At 40.3% G+C, this 18,290-nt stretch overlaps 1 protein-coding gene across 4 annotated transcripts in view; it reads right to left on the reverse strand.

The window, feature by feature from the left end:
- Positions 1–18,290, reverse strand: part of Cdc42ep5 (CDC42 effector protein 5) — a 47,176-nt gene that overhangs the window by 8,627 nt on the left and 20,259 nt on the right. For 3 of the 4 annotated variants that reach the window (XM_023563147.2, XM_013147770.3, XM_063253290.1), the window contains one exon: positions 10,135–14,356. The exons of the other annotated variant lie outside the window; for it this stretch is intronic. In XM_023563147.2, coding sequence (XP_023418915.1) covers positions 12,972–14,225 — 1,254 coding nt within the window. In that variant the 5' untranslated portion in view covers positions 14,226–14,356 and the 3' untranslated portion in view covers positions 10,135–12,971. Of the gene's footprint in view, positions 1–10,134; positions 14,357–18,290 lie in introns of those variants that run through there. 4 annotated transcript variants of the gene reach the window in all.

Here is an 18,290-nt window from a genome sequence, read left to right on the forward strand (position 1 = left end):
GACTGCAATACCGTGGCCCATTTCCCACCAGTAGTGCTGCAGGGTGCTCGTTCTTTTTTTTTTAATTTAAAGAAAGACAAAACAAAATAGAAAACTGGCATAAATAGTACATACTTTCAAAGAAAAACAGTAATAAATCACTAATTGATGGATACATATTGTCCCCCCACAAATAGTTGTTCAAGATACAAAAATGCAACATATAAATGGGAATTCAACCAGGGAGACTGCAAACAGTTCTATTCAGCTATCCAACAAAAACTAAGTAATATGTCTATCAATCCTATACACTTAGACATGTACACATTTATCCATATTTTCATTTATGTTGAGACCTAACTAATTAAAATCCTTCTGAACAAAGATTAATAATATTGCTGGATTTTACATCATAACACTCCAGAATCAGCACTGGGTACTGCAGTGCCCCTTTCTTTCCTTCAGAGTATTTGTTCATTTCATCATGTGTCATAAGATCAGTTCTCATAAAATGTTTATACGTTTTATGCAAGCATGAGTCTTAACATGTATTTCTATCCTTTCTATATTAGAGGGAGAAACAGAACAAAGCAGGACAGAACTAAACATATTCCTATAGACACACAAAACTAAAAAGACATATAAAATTGATGTATAAGGAGTTCTACCATGGTCACTGTGCTGTTTCTTGTTATCATCAACAGAATTGGCTATATCATCAGATAAAGTATAATTGAATATATCAGTACACAGCAGTATTAACAGAAATACAACTTTGTAGATAGTGTGGAGCTACAAAAACAGGTAGTACTCAAATCAGAATGGATATCATGATGAATCACTGTCATTTTCAGTATAGTTGTCTATACTCCTCAACTTGATACCAGCAACCTAACCTGAATAAAATCTGTCAATAATAAGCAGCAATTAAACAAGTCAGATTTAACTCAGATCAGTCATGATACAACAGTATAAATCATACAGGGGTCCTGATTGAGTTAATAGGAAATTAAAGATGACCACTGTGCTATGTCCTTCAGGACAGCTGTCTGTGCGCTCAGATCCAGTGCTTGTATACAAACTAGGACGGAACAAGTTCCACCCAAGCAGAGTGGTTTGAATAAGGGTTTTAATTCCTGATACATTATTAGCTATATCTTCTGCTGTTTTTTAAAAGACTATTCCTCCCCTTTCACTCCCCCAGGATGAACTGTGTATTTTTGGGTTCTCCCCAAGACTCACGGGTTTATATTGCGGGGGGGGGGGCAACCTGCTATTTACCTAAGTGTTTCTGAACTTTCTCACTCCTGGACTGGATTTCTAGTTATATTTCTTTCATTTATTATAACCTGCCTGTTCAACCTATCCATAAATACGGTTCCAGTTATTCCTATTACTCTCTGGTTCCCTATCACATTGAGTTCTGTTTTCTCATATTTGATTTTGGTCCACACACCCTTCTTCAGGCTAATTATATTTCCTATAAAGAGCCTCTTGGTGGGCCCTACCTCTTGATCTACTCTGCTTATGATTCTCTCTTTTCTCCCTTAAGTTAGTGTACCTAGGCCATCTATATTAGAAATTATATCCAACCTTCTCTGCTTCATTTGTGGTGCTCTTTTTCCATCATTAGTTGTCTGTCTTCTTCATTTCACTATTTGTTCTATTCATTGGGGCCTCTCTGCTATTGTTCCTGAAATCCCTGTGCTTTTCTCTCTTTTTAGAATATCCTGAAGTATTCTCTGTAGAGTTGGATTGGTGGTTGCGAATTCCCCCAGTTCCTCTTTATCTTGGAAGCACCTTATTAATTTCTAGGGACAGTTGTGAAGGATATATCAATCTTGGCTGGAGGTTATTGTCTTTCAAGGCTTAGATTATTTCACTCCACACTCTTCTAGATTTGATGATTTGTGCTGAGAAGTCTGTTGTAATTCTGATGGACTTTCCCTTGTAAGTGATCTGTTTTTGTCTCTGACAGCCTTTAATATTCTATTCTTATATTGGATTTCTGGAATCTTGATTATTATATGCCTGGGTGTAGTTCTGTTTTGATTGTAGGTGGCTGAAATTCTGTATGCCTCATACATCTGAGCATCTTTTCCTTTTCCTATGTTTGGGAAGTTTTCCTTAATTATTTCTGTGAATAGCCTTTGCAGTTCCTTTGTTTGTACCCCTGCTTCATAATTCACATTCTTTATTCTTAAGTTATAAATCCTCATCATCTTTTAGCCTTTGTATTATTATTGCTTGTTTCCTTGTTATTTTAAACAAGTTTTTCCTTTCATCTTTCCACATTACAAACCTGTCCTCCAGTTCAGATAATGTATCCTTAGTTTCTTTCAAGCTGTTATGCCAGCTTTCAATAGAGCTTTTAGTTTCCTGATAGCCTCTTTGATCCTGCTTCATGTATTCTATGTTTTCTCTATTTTCTCCATCAAACAATTCTCCCCCCATCCTTTTTTTTGTTCTTCCATTCTACCATGTTTTTTCTTGGGAGGTGCTTAGCATTTCTTTAATTATTCTATTTATATCTTGCTTTACTTGGTTAAATACTTCACTTTTGAACTTGTCTATGACGTCCCACAGATATCACATTATGTCTATTGGTGCCATGCCTGATATTGCATGTTTTCTGTCCTCATTCTCCTTTGCATTTACCTTTCCTCGATCAGTGTTCTCAGGATTGGGGACTGAGGACTCTTTCTTATTGCCTCCTCTTCTCATATTTTTTGTTCTTTCCATACAGGCGAATATAGAGGGCCCAGTTTCTTTCTTTGTTGGTTTCAGTTGGTCTGAAGTGCACTGACTAGGTGGTCCCACCCACTGCAGTGCATTAGGAGGTACTGACCCAGGCAGCCTATGATGGGCCCGCCCCTCCATGTCAACCTACTTCACTGCGTTAGGGTGCACTGTCTGGCATAGGGACTTGGTTAGGGCTAGCCTATTGGGCCTCAGTCTGTGGCATCACCCAGGTCAAGTGTTCCCCACTAATACTGCTTGAGAAGGGAATATCTGCCTGAAGTCACTGCAGCACCTTGTTCTGGCCAATCTGCCCAGTCCCAGAATGTCGTCTGTTGGAGCCTCTTTGTCTATGGAGGGATTTTATTCCCCTCACTCACCGCTGGTCAATGCAGGGTCCCCTGGCAGCTCCACTCTCAATTCTGCTCACCGATTTCCACTCTCAGAGCTTTTGCATCTCCAGTGAGTTGAAACTAGCGGGCTATCCTGGCTGTGCCAATTCAGGTGTGGCAGTGGCAGGGTATTCAAGCCATGAGTTCCAGCGGTGGCATTGAGACTTTAGCTGTTCCAATTGTAGCACTAGAACTGTATTTTTAATTGGTTTCTCTCCGCTTAGTTCATTCCTGGGTCAGCAGGGTGTAACTCCCTCTGTTTGGGACTCCCCATGCTGTATTATTTTTGGAATCTAAGTTGGCTATCTCAGAGAGCCTCTGTAGCTGCTGTTATCTATCCACTATCTTTTTTACCCTCTCCAGGGGGCTCATTCTTGAGAGTCATTTCCCTGACCGGACATGCCAGCAGAGTGGCAGGGGAGCCTGGGCAAATCCACAAGTGAGTGCCAGTGAACTTGGGAGTTCTAGCTTCACTGACTCTAGGCTCGGTAAGCCCCAGCAAGTAACTTCTAACCTTAGCCAATAAGTTATTCTGAAGTGGGGATCAGACACTCTTGGACTTCTTGGGGGCTTTTATGTAGATGTGGTACCAAAGACACCCAACCAGCACGAGTATTGCATCTGAGACACGCCAGGTCCTCCAGATGGTACCTTTGCACCTCTCTTGTCCTGTGTCTGCTTTCCTCTGTGATCCTCTCTCTGGAAAACTCTCACCCGTATACTGTGGATTAAATGTGGAACTCTCTCCTTTGGATCCTAAGTTGTCCCCTACCTACCAGGGAACTTCAAATCCCAAGCAGGTGGGAATCTAGGGTCAATTTTGTCATCAGAGATACAACAGCGACTATGTCAGGAAGAGGTGGAGTGATGAGCAATAGAATCCTCTTACTCATCTTGGTAGAAAATAAAAATGTGGCTGAAAAACACACAACATAAAATTTACCATTTTAGTGGTTCAGTGGTGGTCAGTATATTCACATTCTTGTGCAACAGATCTTTAGAACTTTTCTATCTTGAAGAACTGAAACCTCATGCCTATAGAACACTGAATTCCCTTCCCCCTCCCCTAGTCCTTGGAAAATACCTACCTTCCTACTTCCTGCTTTCAGGGTTTCCAGGACTTTAGAGGCTTCCTCTGAGTGAGGTCACACAGTGTGTGTATGTTTATGACTGACTTATTTCACTAGGCACTTTGTCCTCCAAGCTCATCCATATCGTGGATTGTGACAGGATTTTCTTCCTTTAAAGGCTGAGCAATCTTCCATAGTTTGTACATATCACATATTCTTTATCCATTGATGATAGAAATGTGATGAACATTTAGGCTGCTGCCACCTTCTGGCTATAGTGAATTTCGCTGCAATAAGCATCAGGGTGTAAATAGCTTTTGAAGACTTTGCTTTCAAGTCTCTTGGGTTTATACTCAGAAATGAGAGTGCTGGCACATTTAATAATTCAATTTTGAATTTTTTGAGGAACTTTCACACTGCTTTTCATAACAGAACACATATGATTTAATATATTTTATATATGTGATCACATACATGTAATATATATGTATATAATCACATAAAAGCTACAACATATTAACAAAATAGTAATACAAACTTAAGACTACCTCCCTTTTCTATAAGAAGTCCCAGGGGCATAGCTGGCGTTATAACTACATTCTCCCATTACCCACTCTGTATTCCCTTTTTCCTAAATAGTGCCTCACTGGCTGTGGCTCTGTACCTGGCATGCAACCCAGCTCTTCCCTCCTAAAGAACCTAGGGTGTTAGCAGTCCTGCCTAGTTTGCCGGTGTTGAGTTTTCTGTTGACTTTAACCACAGAGCATGGTAATATGTACTGAGATACTGGAAAGGAATCGTCTGTTTCTCATACTAACTCTTCCTCACCTCCATTGTGGAGTCATGGCCTAGTTTATCCTCAGTAGTCAGGATAATCACCAGAGCCAGTACCTGAACTCCCACCTACCTCTGGCTCTTGTTTCCAAGGCTGGAGGAGCCCAGAGTAGGCGGCATCTTCAAGTTCAGTGGATTTGTTGTTGTGAAGCCCAGTGCAAAATTCCCTCTGGAATAAATAAGCCCCATCCCTGTCACCATGGCCACTGTGATCTGAAGTCCATTGGGCCATAAGAAAGGTGGCCAGGAGGAGAAGCTGATTATGTCTACATACAGGACATCACTATTCACTTGGTGTTAAAATCCTCCTTGTGCAGAGGTAACATTTCTGTATCTTCTGTACATTAAGAGATGTAGGCCCATGTTCTTTTTTTTTTGTTATCTTTATAATAATTGTTCTTTTAATCACGTATATCAAAATAAAATGAAATGCAGAACATTATAGAACTTATCAAAACAGAATATTTTTTTTGTCTTTTTTCTTTTTATCGGTACTGGGGATCGAACTCACGACTGGCTGCTTGCAAGCCAGGTGCTTATGCCGCTGAGCTAAACCTCCAGCCCCCAAAACAGAATATTGAATAGAGCAGTACCATTAATCAGAATAGAGCAAAACAGTAATAAAAATATTTGCCTTCAAAGAGATAGTAGAAGGAAATCCCTCTTATTTGCTATCATCAGCCTCCCAGGAGATGCTCAGATTTCTGGTTCCCATTTGCTAATGGGGAGGACAGGAGAAGGGGGTTAGGGGAAGTGGAATGTTTGATTCTAGGCTGTGCACCAATAGGTTCACTATTGCTTAGCAGGGAGGCAGGCTGGTTGCTTGGTTTCCCAGCTTCATAAGTTCCAACATGGTGTGGATCTCAGAAGAAACGTGGTTCTCCCCCTGGAAGGGCTGCAGTCTGGCACACCACCACAGCTTACCAGGGAGGGGGAGCTGCTTGCTTGGTTTCTTAGCATCCTAAGTTCCAACATGGCATGGATCTCAGGACCTGTGGTGGTTCTCCCCCTGGAAGAGCCACAGTCTGCCACACTGCCGCCGCTTATCAGGGAGTGGAGGTGCTTGCTTGGCTTCTCAGCATCCTTAGGCCCACATTCTTACCCAAATTTGTCATCTTTTTTACCCAATCATGCTCCTTAGAGATCCCTGACCATCCACACAAAGGACTGGCCACAGAGGATCCACTGAGCTATCCTCACACATCTAGCCATTTCTCCTTCCGAGAAAAGTACATATCCAGGGGGTGCAAGGCACAGAGTCCTCCCTGTGGAGAGATTTCCCTTCTCTGCTGTCCTTCAGGGACCTCCTGAAACTGGGCAGCAGTCTGCTTTTTCTTTTTCTTTTTCTTTTCTGTTTTTTGGTCTGAGACAGGGTCTCTATGCAGTTCAGGCTGGTCTTGAACTCATTTTGTAGCCCAGGCTTGTCTCGAACTCACAAGGATCCTCCTGTCTCAGCCTCCCGAGTGCTGGGATTACAGGCATGAGCCACCACGCCTGGCTAGTGGTCTACCTTTAGGCAGTGACTTCACATTGTGCAGAGCTGCTCACAAGCCACTCTTGACTGTCCTCTTCCTTAGCTCACAGAGGGCTCCCCACAAGGCCCCAGGTACAGGCCAGACTAGGAGGCAGTGGAGCAGGAGTGGGGACCACAGGCATTTGGGCCACCTTATAGAACTTGCTTGGGCCTCTTGGGCCTGCTCAGAGGTGGCTATGTACGCACTACTTCTATTGGCCAATGTCATGCACGCTCACCTGTGTGGTTCAGTGGTCAGACAACACCCAGCTCATGACAGGGGATCAGGTGCCTAACTCAGCACAGGCTATCCTCAGCATTTCCTAAGAACACCCAGGGCACCAGCAATACCCGTTCTTGGTGCTCTCGGTGCCAGCACCTCTTTTGGTCACTCAGTACGCAGCCAGGGTGCCACACAAGAATGAGAGATGTGTAGCCTTGAGGATAGAGAGATACCCACTAGGCACTGTGCTTCTGTTCACAGGTCAGGAAACCCACAGGGGGACTCTGCCGGGCAATGGCCTGTTCTGTTCCCATTTTACATTCTGGAGCTGGAGAAGTAGCCACAGAATGGGGCTGGAAACTCACTGGATTCATGATGAGACAGACCTGAGATTAACCTCCATTGACTGCTCGGCCTCCATTAGCTTGGGCTTTGACTGCATGACCACAATAACAGTCTAGGTTCCCTGAACTTAATGCCACCTCAGGGCCAGTGTCCACCAGTCCTCCCAGATTACGGTTACTTGTCTCCTGGTGCATTCTTACCCTAGTACAGGCCATAGGAACTTAAAGCAAGGCTAGGAGAAAGCATGAATAATCACTGGTGCTTTCTCACAAGGTCTCAGCCTGGCCTGGGCTGGGTGGGTGGGATCTGTCTCCCCTTCCTTCCAGGGGTCCACTCTGTACAGCAACTCTGTCTGGGAATTGACTGAGGAGCCACAGTTCTCTTTTTAGACTTTAGTTCACTTGAGACACAGCATTTATGCTAACACAGATCAAGTAAGAACTCACGAAGTCTGCTGTCCTTCTACTTTTAGCAACGCAGGGACCAACTTGCCAGTGCTGCAATCTTTCTGGAGTCGCGACGGTTCTGATTGCTCTCCTGACTCTGCTGTCCCCTAGGCCACTACACCTCCTTGTGCGCTCCTATTTGATCTTTGGTTGCTGTGGCGACACTGGGGCATTGCTGGGGGGACTTGCTCAGCTCACAACAGACAGCTACATGAATTCACCACCCCTAGAAGGGGAAATCCGTCGCCGACCACTAGAGGGCGAGAATGTTTCATGTTCCTTGATGAGCACCTGTGTACCAAACCTACAGTAACCAAATCCTCAATTCATGATGGCCATGGACTGAAGCAGAGCACAGCAAATTTCACAGGAGCGAATGGAAGCACATATAACACCGTGCACCACGAATACAATTGTCAACTTTGAAATTAATTAAAAATACTTTCCTTCGCCCTCCAAACAAAGACATTTACAAGTGTGTTACATGGCTATTTTTTAAAAAGTATGGATGGAAAAATTCTTAAAAATTCAAACACTCAGGCAGTTCTTTCTAAAATTATTGGTGTATACTAGTTTCACAGAATGGATTTAGTTTTGAAATATTGGTACATGCATGTAACATACTTTATTTTCATCTTTATGCCCCTCCCTCTCCTTTTCTCCTCCCTTTATCCTTTTGCTTTCTATTTTCTTTTCTTACCTTTAAATTTTAAAAATTCCATATATGAAAGAACATGTAATTTTTGAGTTCCTGAAACTGAATTGTATCTATTTCTAGTCACAGAATGACATGATTTACTCTGTATGGTTGAATAGTATTCTACTGTTATGACACATTACTTTATCCATTTATACACTGGTGTGTATCTAGCCTGTTTCCAGAGGTTCACTATTGAAAAATGTGCTACAGTAAACAAATTACAGTATTTTGCCTTTAATTCTTTAGGAGACATACTAGTAAATGGTAAAGTTGGAGAGAGTGATACCACTATTTCTTTTAATTTTTTGGTACTAGGGATCAAACTCACGTCCTTTGCTTACCAGGCAGGCGCTAAATTTAGGCTACTGAGCTAAATCCCTGGCCCAATACCACTCTTTTCAGTTTTTGGAGGAATAGCCATATTAGTTTCTACAGGGACTGTATTAGTTCGATTCTGACCAAAAGTGTCTAAAGGGAACTTTTCCTTTACATCTTTGCTAGCATTTATTGCTTTTTGTATTCCTAATGCTAGCCATTTGGACTGGGGTGAGATGGAAGCTCGATCAATGCAGGCTTGATTATCATTTCCCTAGTGGCTGAAAATTTTGAACATTGTTTTCATATTTTTATTAGCTCTTTGCAGTTTTTGAAAACTATATTCATTTGTGCATTTATTAAATGTATTACTTATTTCTTTGATTTTTTTTTAATTCTAGAGATTGATCCTAGTCAGAAGAGCAACTGGCACAGTCTCTTAGTTCTATTATTTCCTTTGTTGTGCAGAAGCTTCTAGGTCCAATACCAATTCAGTTGTTGATTCCTGCTATTATTTCTGTTATTGGAGTTAGGTTGAGGAAGTCTTTCCTGTGCTGTGAACTTAATTATTCTGTTTTCTTCTAGTAGTCTCAAAGTGTCAGGTTTTATACCCAGATCTTTGATCCATTATGATTTTGGAACAGAATGAGACATAAGGATGTAGCATCAATCGTATACCTATAGACATCCAGTTTTCCTTTGCATTATTTCATATACTCATTGGGTCTTTGTCTAGAATCAGGTAGTGCAGTTATGTGGGTTTCTGTCTTCTGTTATATTCCACTGGTCTGTATGTCTGTTTCAATGCCAGTATTGTGACATTTTTGTTACTGTAGCACTGCAGTGTATTTTGACATCAGGTAGTATGATGCTCCAGCACTACTCTTTTTGCTCCGGATTCCTTAGGCTATTTTGTGTCTTTTGCATTTCCATATGAATTTTCAGATTGTTTATTAGATTCTGTGAAGAATTTCACAGATATTCTGATAAGGGTGTAAGCAAAATTCTGCTCATTTATGAACAAGGGAGGTCATTCCTTCTTCTAATGTGTTTTTCCTCAGAGGCCTGTCATTTTCATGTAGAAGACTTTCATTTCATTTGCTAGGCTTATTCCCAGGTGTTTGTTTTTAAGCTATTGCAAATTGAATTGCTTTCCTGATTTTCTTTCTCAAAGAGTTAATTACTGGTGTGTTAGGAAAATCTATAGATTTCTGCATGTTGATTTTGTATTTTGCCCCTCTGTCAAATTTGTGTATTAAAGTCTTTTTTTTTGTCTTTTTCGTTTTTTATCGGTACCAGGGATTGAACTCACGACTGCCTGCTTGCAAGGCAGGCGCTTATGCCACTGAGCTAAATCCCCAGCTGAGTTTTTAGTCTAAGTAAAAGATCATGGTATCTGTTAATAAGGATGATATGACTTCATCCTTTTTTCAGGGATACTGAATGTTTTTCAAAGACTTATCTGCATCTCTCAATATGTGATCTTCTTTCTACTTATGAGGTGTATTACATTTAATGAATTATATATGTTGAACCATCCTTTCATGCCTAGAATAAAAATAACTTGGTTATGTTGCATGTTTTGAATTCTGCAAGATTTTTATTTAAAGAGAAACAAAAATACATTAAGAAAAAAAGCGTAGAAGTGATACAGAATTACAGAAAAATAAATGGTAAGAAATCACCAGTTGATAAGTTACATATTGTCATCTTAGAAATAGTTGCTCAGGTTACAAAACTAAAGTATGTAAAGTGACATTCAAATAGTGACACTGCCAACAGTTCTACTCAATGATCTAACAAAAACTCAGTAATATGGACCCATTTCAGTAATATGGTTATCAGTCCTAACACTTAAGTTTTTTATCTTAAAGAGGGTAAGATTAAACATACCAAAACAGAACAAAACAGTTCAAAAAGAAACAATTTAAAGAAATATAAATTTCAAAGCAAGTTCACTGGAGATCTTCACTGTTTATCTAATTTTCTCTAGTTTCTTCCAAGTAGTTGTCCCCATCTTCACACACATTAAATACATACTGCATATTATAGAACTAATAAAATCATTACAGGATGATGAACGCTTTTTAGGTCTTCAAGATCTGCCATTAGGGAAGACAATAATAACTACCATAGTGTCCCTCATTCTCTTCAAAGTAGCTGTCCTTATCTTTACATATGTGGAAATTGAACATAAGGGACTAGACTAATATCACTCTGTATCATAATGCTACAGAATTAGCACTGGGTATCTTAGTGTCTCTTCAGAGTATCTCCTGTTTACATTGTGCATTACATAATCTGTTCCCATAAACTGTTTAGAAATTCTCCCCATGTGTGAATCTCTACGTATATATCTATTTTTTCTGTATTATAGGGAAAAACAGATCAAAACAAGAGAACAAAACAAATTCCTAGAAAAACATGAAATGAAAAAGACATATAAAACCACAATATTAGGTGATCTACATTAATTACTATGCTTTCTCTTATTTTCAATAGAATTGCCCACATCATCAGACATAATATAATTGAACAGCATGACATATCTATTTTAATAAAAACACAACTTTGGAGACATTGTAGGACTTCAAAAGCAGTAACAAGCCGGAATGGGTATCTCATTACAGCTTGTCATCTTCAGAGTAGTTGCCTCTACTTTTAGACTTGATACTATCAAGCGTAACAAATTTGAATAAAATTAGTCAAGGCAAACTTGTATATGAGATCCCTAAGATATCTCTTTATGTCCACTGATGCCATGTCTGATATTGCATTTTTTTTTCTTTCTTTCCTTTTTTCCAATACCAGGGATTGAACTCACGACTGCCTGCTTGCAAGGTGCTTATGCCACTGAGCTAAATCCCCAGCCCCTGATATTGCATGTTTGTTGTTCTCAAGCTGTATTTACCTCTCTTGGATCAATGTTCTCAGGGTTGGGGGCTGAGGAATTTTTCTTGTTGCTTCCTCTTCTCATATTTTTTGTTTCTTCCATACAGGCGTACAGAGGAGGTCCCAGTCCCTTTGCTTGTTGGCAACAGTGCTTCTGAAGCACACTGGCTGTGTGATCCTGCCCACTGCAGTGTGTTACTGAGGTACAAACAAGGGCAGCATATGCTGGCTCCTCCCCTCCAGGTTAGTCAACCTGCTGATGCCTTCACTGAATTAGCACGCACTGCGTGTAGGGAATTGGTTTGGGACAACTTACTGGGTCTCAGCTAGGGGCATGATCCAGGCCAAGCATACCCCCTAATCTCGTCTGGGAACAACTGACTTAAGTCACTGGCGTTCCTTTTTCTTGCCAGTTCTTCCCAATTCCAAAATGTCATTTTATTGGTGCCCCTTTCCTCTGGAAGGGTTTTCTTTCTGGCACTCACCACAGGTCGATGCAGGTCCCTTGCTGACTCCATTCTCCATTGGGCTCACCAACCTCCAAATTCAGTGCAACTGCACTACAGTGTGACTATGGTTCCAGTGAGTTGAAGTGGCAGGAATTCAGGCACGGGACAGCACAGAATCTTAGCTGCCTCAATAGTAGTCTGGGACTGCATGTCTGACTGGTTTTCGATTTAGTTTCTTTCTGAGTTGAGAGGACCCATTTCCCTCTGTTTAGGACTCCCCATGCTCTTATTTCAGCATCTGAGTTGTCTTGTCTCAGGGAGCTTTTGTATTCTGCTCTTATCTGACATCTTTACGTGAAGCCCCCAAAACATGTACTCTTAAGATGAAATTAACTGAAGATATTTTGATCTCTTTTCTGTTGGTTTCTCACTACAGGGTTCTTTAGTTTGGAAGACATCAAAATGACTACAGGCATCTCCACTATGGAATGTCATGTTCCTATGCAAAATCATGTGAAATACAGGCTTCTCAATTATAATCCATATTTAAAATTTCAATATAACTTTGTTTTTTCAAATTATGCAGATCACAAAATGCTTTGTCTCATTACTTAGCCACAAAAGGTTTCTCTTCAATGTGTTATTTTATGTATTTCATGATAACTAAATTTGAAGCATTTCTAATTTTGCTTATATACATATGGCTTCTCTCCCATGTGAATTTTTTCATGTTTTTGAATGTTTTGGATAAAATGAAACATCTCTCACGTCTTAGTTATGTTCAGATTCTGTTCACTATCACTGCATTCATGTAATATTTGTACTCTGAAATTACCTGTAGTGCTTTCATAGGGTTTCTCTTCATTGAAATTCCTTTCATGGCAGTGTAATCTGTATTTTATATTGATAGTTACTTGCCACTGTGACATTTTTGTTACTGATGGATACTGTTTGAAGATTTTTCCACATTGTTTACATATATAAGGTTTCCTCCTTCATGTGCTTCTTTTATGTATCTGACAATACCTGTGTGTACTGAATTCTTTCCCACTATTTTATATACACAGGTTCTCTTTAGTGTGTTTTTTTATGTTTATAAAATGAGCCATTAGTAGCAAAAAGTTTTCCACAGTGCTTACATTCATAGGGTTTCTCTCCAGTGTGAGTTTTTCTATGTTTACAAAATGCAGTGTTGTCAGAAAAGGCTTTCCCACATTGCTTACAGACATAGGGTTTCTCTCCAGTGTGAATTCTTTCATGCGTACGAAGTGTGCTGCTGGAATTGAAGGCTTTTTTACATTGATTACATACATATGGTCTCTCTCCAGTGTGAGTTCTTTTATGTCTACAAAATGCAGTGGTGTCAATGAAGGCCTTTCCACATTGCTCACATACATAGGGTTTCACTCCAGTATGTATTCTCTCATGTCTGTGACAATTTTGATGGGTACTAAATGCTTTCCCACATTGCTTACATGCATAGGGTTTCTCCCCAGTGTGAACTCTTTCGTGTATCCGACAAGACTTGTGTGTACGAAATGTTTTCCCACAATGCTTACATACATATTGTTTGTCTACATGGTGACTTCTTTCATGTTTAAGAAAAAATTTCTTGTTAGTAAAGGATTTCCCACATTGTTTACACACATAGGGTTTCTCTCTATGGTGACTTCTCGCATGTATTTGAAAAGACTTACCATGAGGAAAAGTTTTTCCACATTCATTACATATATAGAGATTCACTTTACCATGATTATTTTCATGGATCTGAACAGAATTCGGTGTACTGAAGCCTTTAACGCCTTGCTTATGCACAAAGAGCTCTACTCCAGAATGAGATCTTTCAAGAGGATCCCAGTAGGCTTTCCCACATTGCTTACTTTCATAGGAAGTTTTTCCAGAATTTGTCCTTGCATGTTTCAAAAAAGACTGATATTCACTGGTGTTTCTATCTTCATTACCTTCACAGAGATTCTCTTCAAATCCCTCATGCTCGTATCTATAAGCATGGCTTTCAGCTTGATTTAAATGAGTTTGTTTCACATTCATCTTAGAATGTGGAGGCTCAAGGAACATTTCTTCATGTTGACTCCAACCTTCGTACTGACAGAATTTCTGTACATTTTTCCTTCTTAGATTTCTCCTAGAATTTCTGTACTGTTCTTCAGTTTGCTGGTTTTCAGAGCTTCTTCCTACATCAGCTATGATCCTAAATGTTTCCCTCATCACATCTCTGTAGAGTTTCTTTTGGGAAGAATCCAGCAAAGCCCACTCCTCCATGGTGAAGCTCACAGCCACGTCTTTAAAGGCCACTGGTTCCATCACCATCTTGTGACTTGAGGGTTTCCCAGAATTCTTCCCACACAGCCCACAGGTGGTAGAAGTCACAGAGAAAGGTGTCCAGTTGGGGTGGATGTCAGCAGTGCAGTGAGGATCTGAACAGAGCACATGTACTTTTACTGTATAATGGAGAAAATGGAATGGAAAGAAAAATCATAAGTTTTTGATTTTTTCGCTCACTTGTATGTTTCAAAATACTACCACAAACAACTCATTGATTCAGCAATAATGATTACTATAAGCAAAGAGCTGGTCTTGTAACAGTGGATATTACATGAAGAAAAAGAATGATTATCATCAATAAACCCAAAACTCCTGTCCTTAACAGAAAAAAAAAATACTCATGGGCCAATCACTTGGAAAATATTTACAGAAATGTCTTATGTTCATACAAAGTAATGCGCAGCAATAAACAAGCACATGTGAATACCACAATATGATGAACTTTGAAAACATTATGCATTTTAAAAAGCCAGGTGCAAAATGCCACCTATATGTGGATTCATTTATACGACATGTACAGGAAAACCTAATCTTCAGGGATGCAAAGATGAATATTTGAGAGAACAGATATTGACTGCTCTTACCAGTTATTGGTTACTAGAGAAAAAGATTTAATGCAAAATACACAAAAATTTACAAGATTGGCTTACAACAGCTGCCCACATAATCAGATGTAGAAGAGTACAAAAGGTCTGCCTGCCTGCTGGAAAGCCAAAGGATCCAGCTGAAGACCTGCAGTTCACTGCAGAATCTTGTGCAAATCCTTATCAGGAGGCTGAAGAGCCTGTGCTGAAAGGCAGATTATATCCAAGGTGAAAGTGAAGACAAGCTCCTCCAAAGAAACAGAGCCTTCCCTGATTCCCTTTAAATCATTCAGACAACAAGCTGCCTTAGGGTTGGTCTTCTATCTTCAGTAAATTCCTTCAGCTATACTCAGAAGTATATCCTGATTCAATTCAGCTGGGTTTTTTTTTTAATCACATTAACACAATGTGTTAACTATCACAACCCACTCCTTGTCATCTTGTCAACCAAACATATTTTTCTGAGGCAGTCTCTAGATACAAAGATAAGTTTATAATCATGCCTGACAAGTTATAAATATCCTGCATATAAAAAGAAACACAATGATTCTCTCCCAAGAGCTGAAGGGAAGTTTTCTTTGGGTGATGCTTATTCCTAACATCTCATAACTAGAGTATTATGATACAGGTTTAATAATAGATAAGAAGCAATACTGTCTGTAAACATTATATTATATGGGAAGCATATTAAGACAGAACACAAACATAATCCTTGTTTCTGTACTTGATCACAGATCACAGCATTATCTTTTTTTTTGTTTGTTTTTTTCGTTTTTTTTATTGGTACTGGGGATCGAACTCATGACTGCCTGCTTGCAAGGCAGGCGCTTATGCTGCTGAGCTAAATCCCCAACCCCTTAGCATTATCTTCTACCAGCCATTCTGCATTCCACAGGCCTTCAGCAAGCACCTCAACAGGTCTTGGCTCTTTCTCTGGTGGGGTGACCTGTATCTTTATTCCTGAAGGCTCTGGATCATTTGACATTCTGCCTGAATTGGGTGGCTGCAGTTTCCCATCCACTTGATAGATCATGGTAGTACTAACAGGTGCCCTAAGGGGTTTCCTGAACTCCAAGAATATTCTTCCTTTTCTCCACTGTGGAATAATAGTCCAATTTTCCCTTTATAGTCTTAGCCAATCATCCCTGCCAAAACTATAACTCTCTTTTTAGGTTGCTTCCTCAGAGGCAAGAGGTGAGCAAAATGCTGAGGGGGAAGTCTTAACTTCCAGTTCAATGGTATCATTGTGTTTCTTCATACTAGCCTTCTCTCCTCTAGAACTAAACCTTCTAAGCTAGCAAGACATAAGATGTCAGAAACAGAAAGCAAAAATTTTGGTGGAACACTGGGGTAATGATAAGTGATAAATATGCACTTCCACCATTTGATTCCTGGATTCATGATTCCTAGCTAGAGGAGACACAGTACATACAGCCTTTTGAACAACCTTGCTTTAGTCCTGCATGCTACTAGTACCCAGCTGACACTGTAACTGTGTCTTCAAAAGAGAATTCCACCTTTCTATCAGTCAATTCTGGATGGTGAAGAACATGATAAGACCAGTCAATTCCAGGAACATAATCCCACTGTGTCATTTCTTTGAGGGTAAAATGTTGTTTCTGAGTCAGAGGCAAGGCTACGTGGAATACCATGATGGTGGACAAGGAATTATCAGTCTACAGATGGTAGTTTTGGCAGAATATTATGTGCAGGTAGGGCAAATCCATGTGCAGAGTAAGTGTCTATGCTGGTGAGGACAAAGCACAGTCCATCCACGATGGAAGTGGCACAATATAATCAACCTTCTACCAGGTCACAGGTTGATCATCCTGGGGAATGGTGCAATATTGGGAACTTAGTATTGGTTTCTGTTGCTAGCACACTGGACATTCCACAATGGCTGTAGCCAGATCAGCCTTGTGAGTCGGAGTCCATGTTGCTGAGCCCATGCACAACCAAACCCCTGCCACCATGACAAACTGCTCATGAGCCCACTGGGAAACGACAAAGGTCACTGAAAACAGATATTGACTCCTATCTATACAACAAATAATTCTATTCACTTGATTGTTAAAATCCACTTTTACTGAGGTCACTTTTGGTGCAACAATCTTTATAACCCTGGCGCATATAGACAGGTTAATCCACCAACCTTTTCCCCAAATATCTTTGTCACTAATTTTCCAGTCATGTTCCAAGTTCCTGAACATTCAGCCAGACCACTGGCTACAGCCCATGAATTGGCACAGTCTCACATCTAGCCAGTACTGTTGCCAGGCAAAATATGGTACCAGGTGCACTGTCTGAAGTTCTGCCCACTGTGAAGATTTCCCTTCATCATTGTCCTTCAAGGAAGTCCAGGAAAGGGGATGTAACGCTCCAGCTATCCATTTGCACATCATGCAGAACCATCTGTAAACCAGGCTGTGGCCTTCTCTTTCTCTGATAAATGATCATATGGTATACCCCCTTAGGCAATGGGTGCATCCTTGGAAACAGAATGGAATACAGCAGGAGTAGGAACCATACACATATGAGAAACTTCTTCATGTAACTTACTTGTACTCTCTAGGTTTACTCTGGCTTGATTCCACATGTACTATTCCCATTTAACTATAGACTACTGGTATCTATGTCCAACCTTATGACTCAGTGTATCAGATAATATCCAGCTCACGAAAAGCAACTCAGGTCACACGGTAAACTGGTGTTCCCTGGTCAGTGTTCAGTTTTCATTAATGCCCAGTAGCATGGCAGAGGCTGATTTTCAAAAGGAAAGCAGTTGTTTGCAGACGATGGCAGAGCCTTTGTCTTAGTTACCTTTCTTGTTGATGAGAAAAAATATCCAATATCTAAAGTTAAAGGAGGAAAGCTTTATTCTAGCTTACAGTTTACAGAAGTTTTACTCCATAGTCAGCTGACTCTAAAGCAGAGTGGTATAGCACATCATGTATTATTTTAAACAGTTCAGGCTAAGACCTATCAATATTGTCCATAATATCCAACAGAGACCCTGGTGTCTTTAGGTTTTAGCAAATAAAAGAGCGCCAACTCCAAGAACCACAGAAGCCATTAAAGAAGCTCATCTTTACAATTCTGTTTCTGTAAAGCCACTCCTGGTACAGAAATCTATATTAATCAGTGTTTACTAGAGAAACAGATTTAATGCAAGATATACAAGAATTTACAATATTGGCTTACAATGGCCACCCACAGTCAGATGTAGAATAACACAAAAGGACTGTCTGCCCACTAGAGGCCCAAAGGATACAGTCAAAGGTCTGCAGCTCATTGTATTGTCCTATGCAAGTCACTATCAGAAGGCTGAATAATCTAGGATGAAGTGTGTGTGCTGGAGGCTAAAGAGCATGCACTGGAAGTCAGAAGGTGATGCCCAAGGTGAAAGTGAAGACTGGAGCTCCTCTGAAGAAACAGAAGCCAGCATTCCTTCTGTTTCCGCTGTATA

Source organism: Cavia porcellus, unplaced genomic scaffold, assembly GCF_034190915.1.
Source record: "Cavia porcellus strain 051 isolate PalLab524CR breed Dunkin Hartley unplaced genomic scaffold, mCavPor4.1 scaffold_7, whole genome shotgun sequence".
Classification (NCBI taxonomy): domain Eukaryota; kingdom Metazoa; phylum Chordata; class Mammalia; order Rodentia; family Caviidae; genus Cavia; species Cavia porcellus.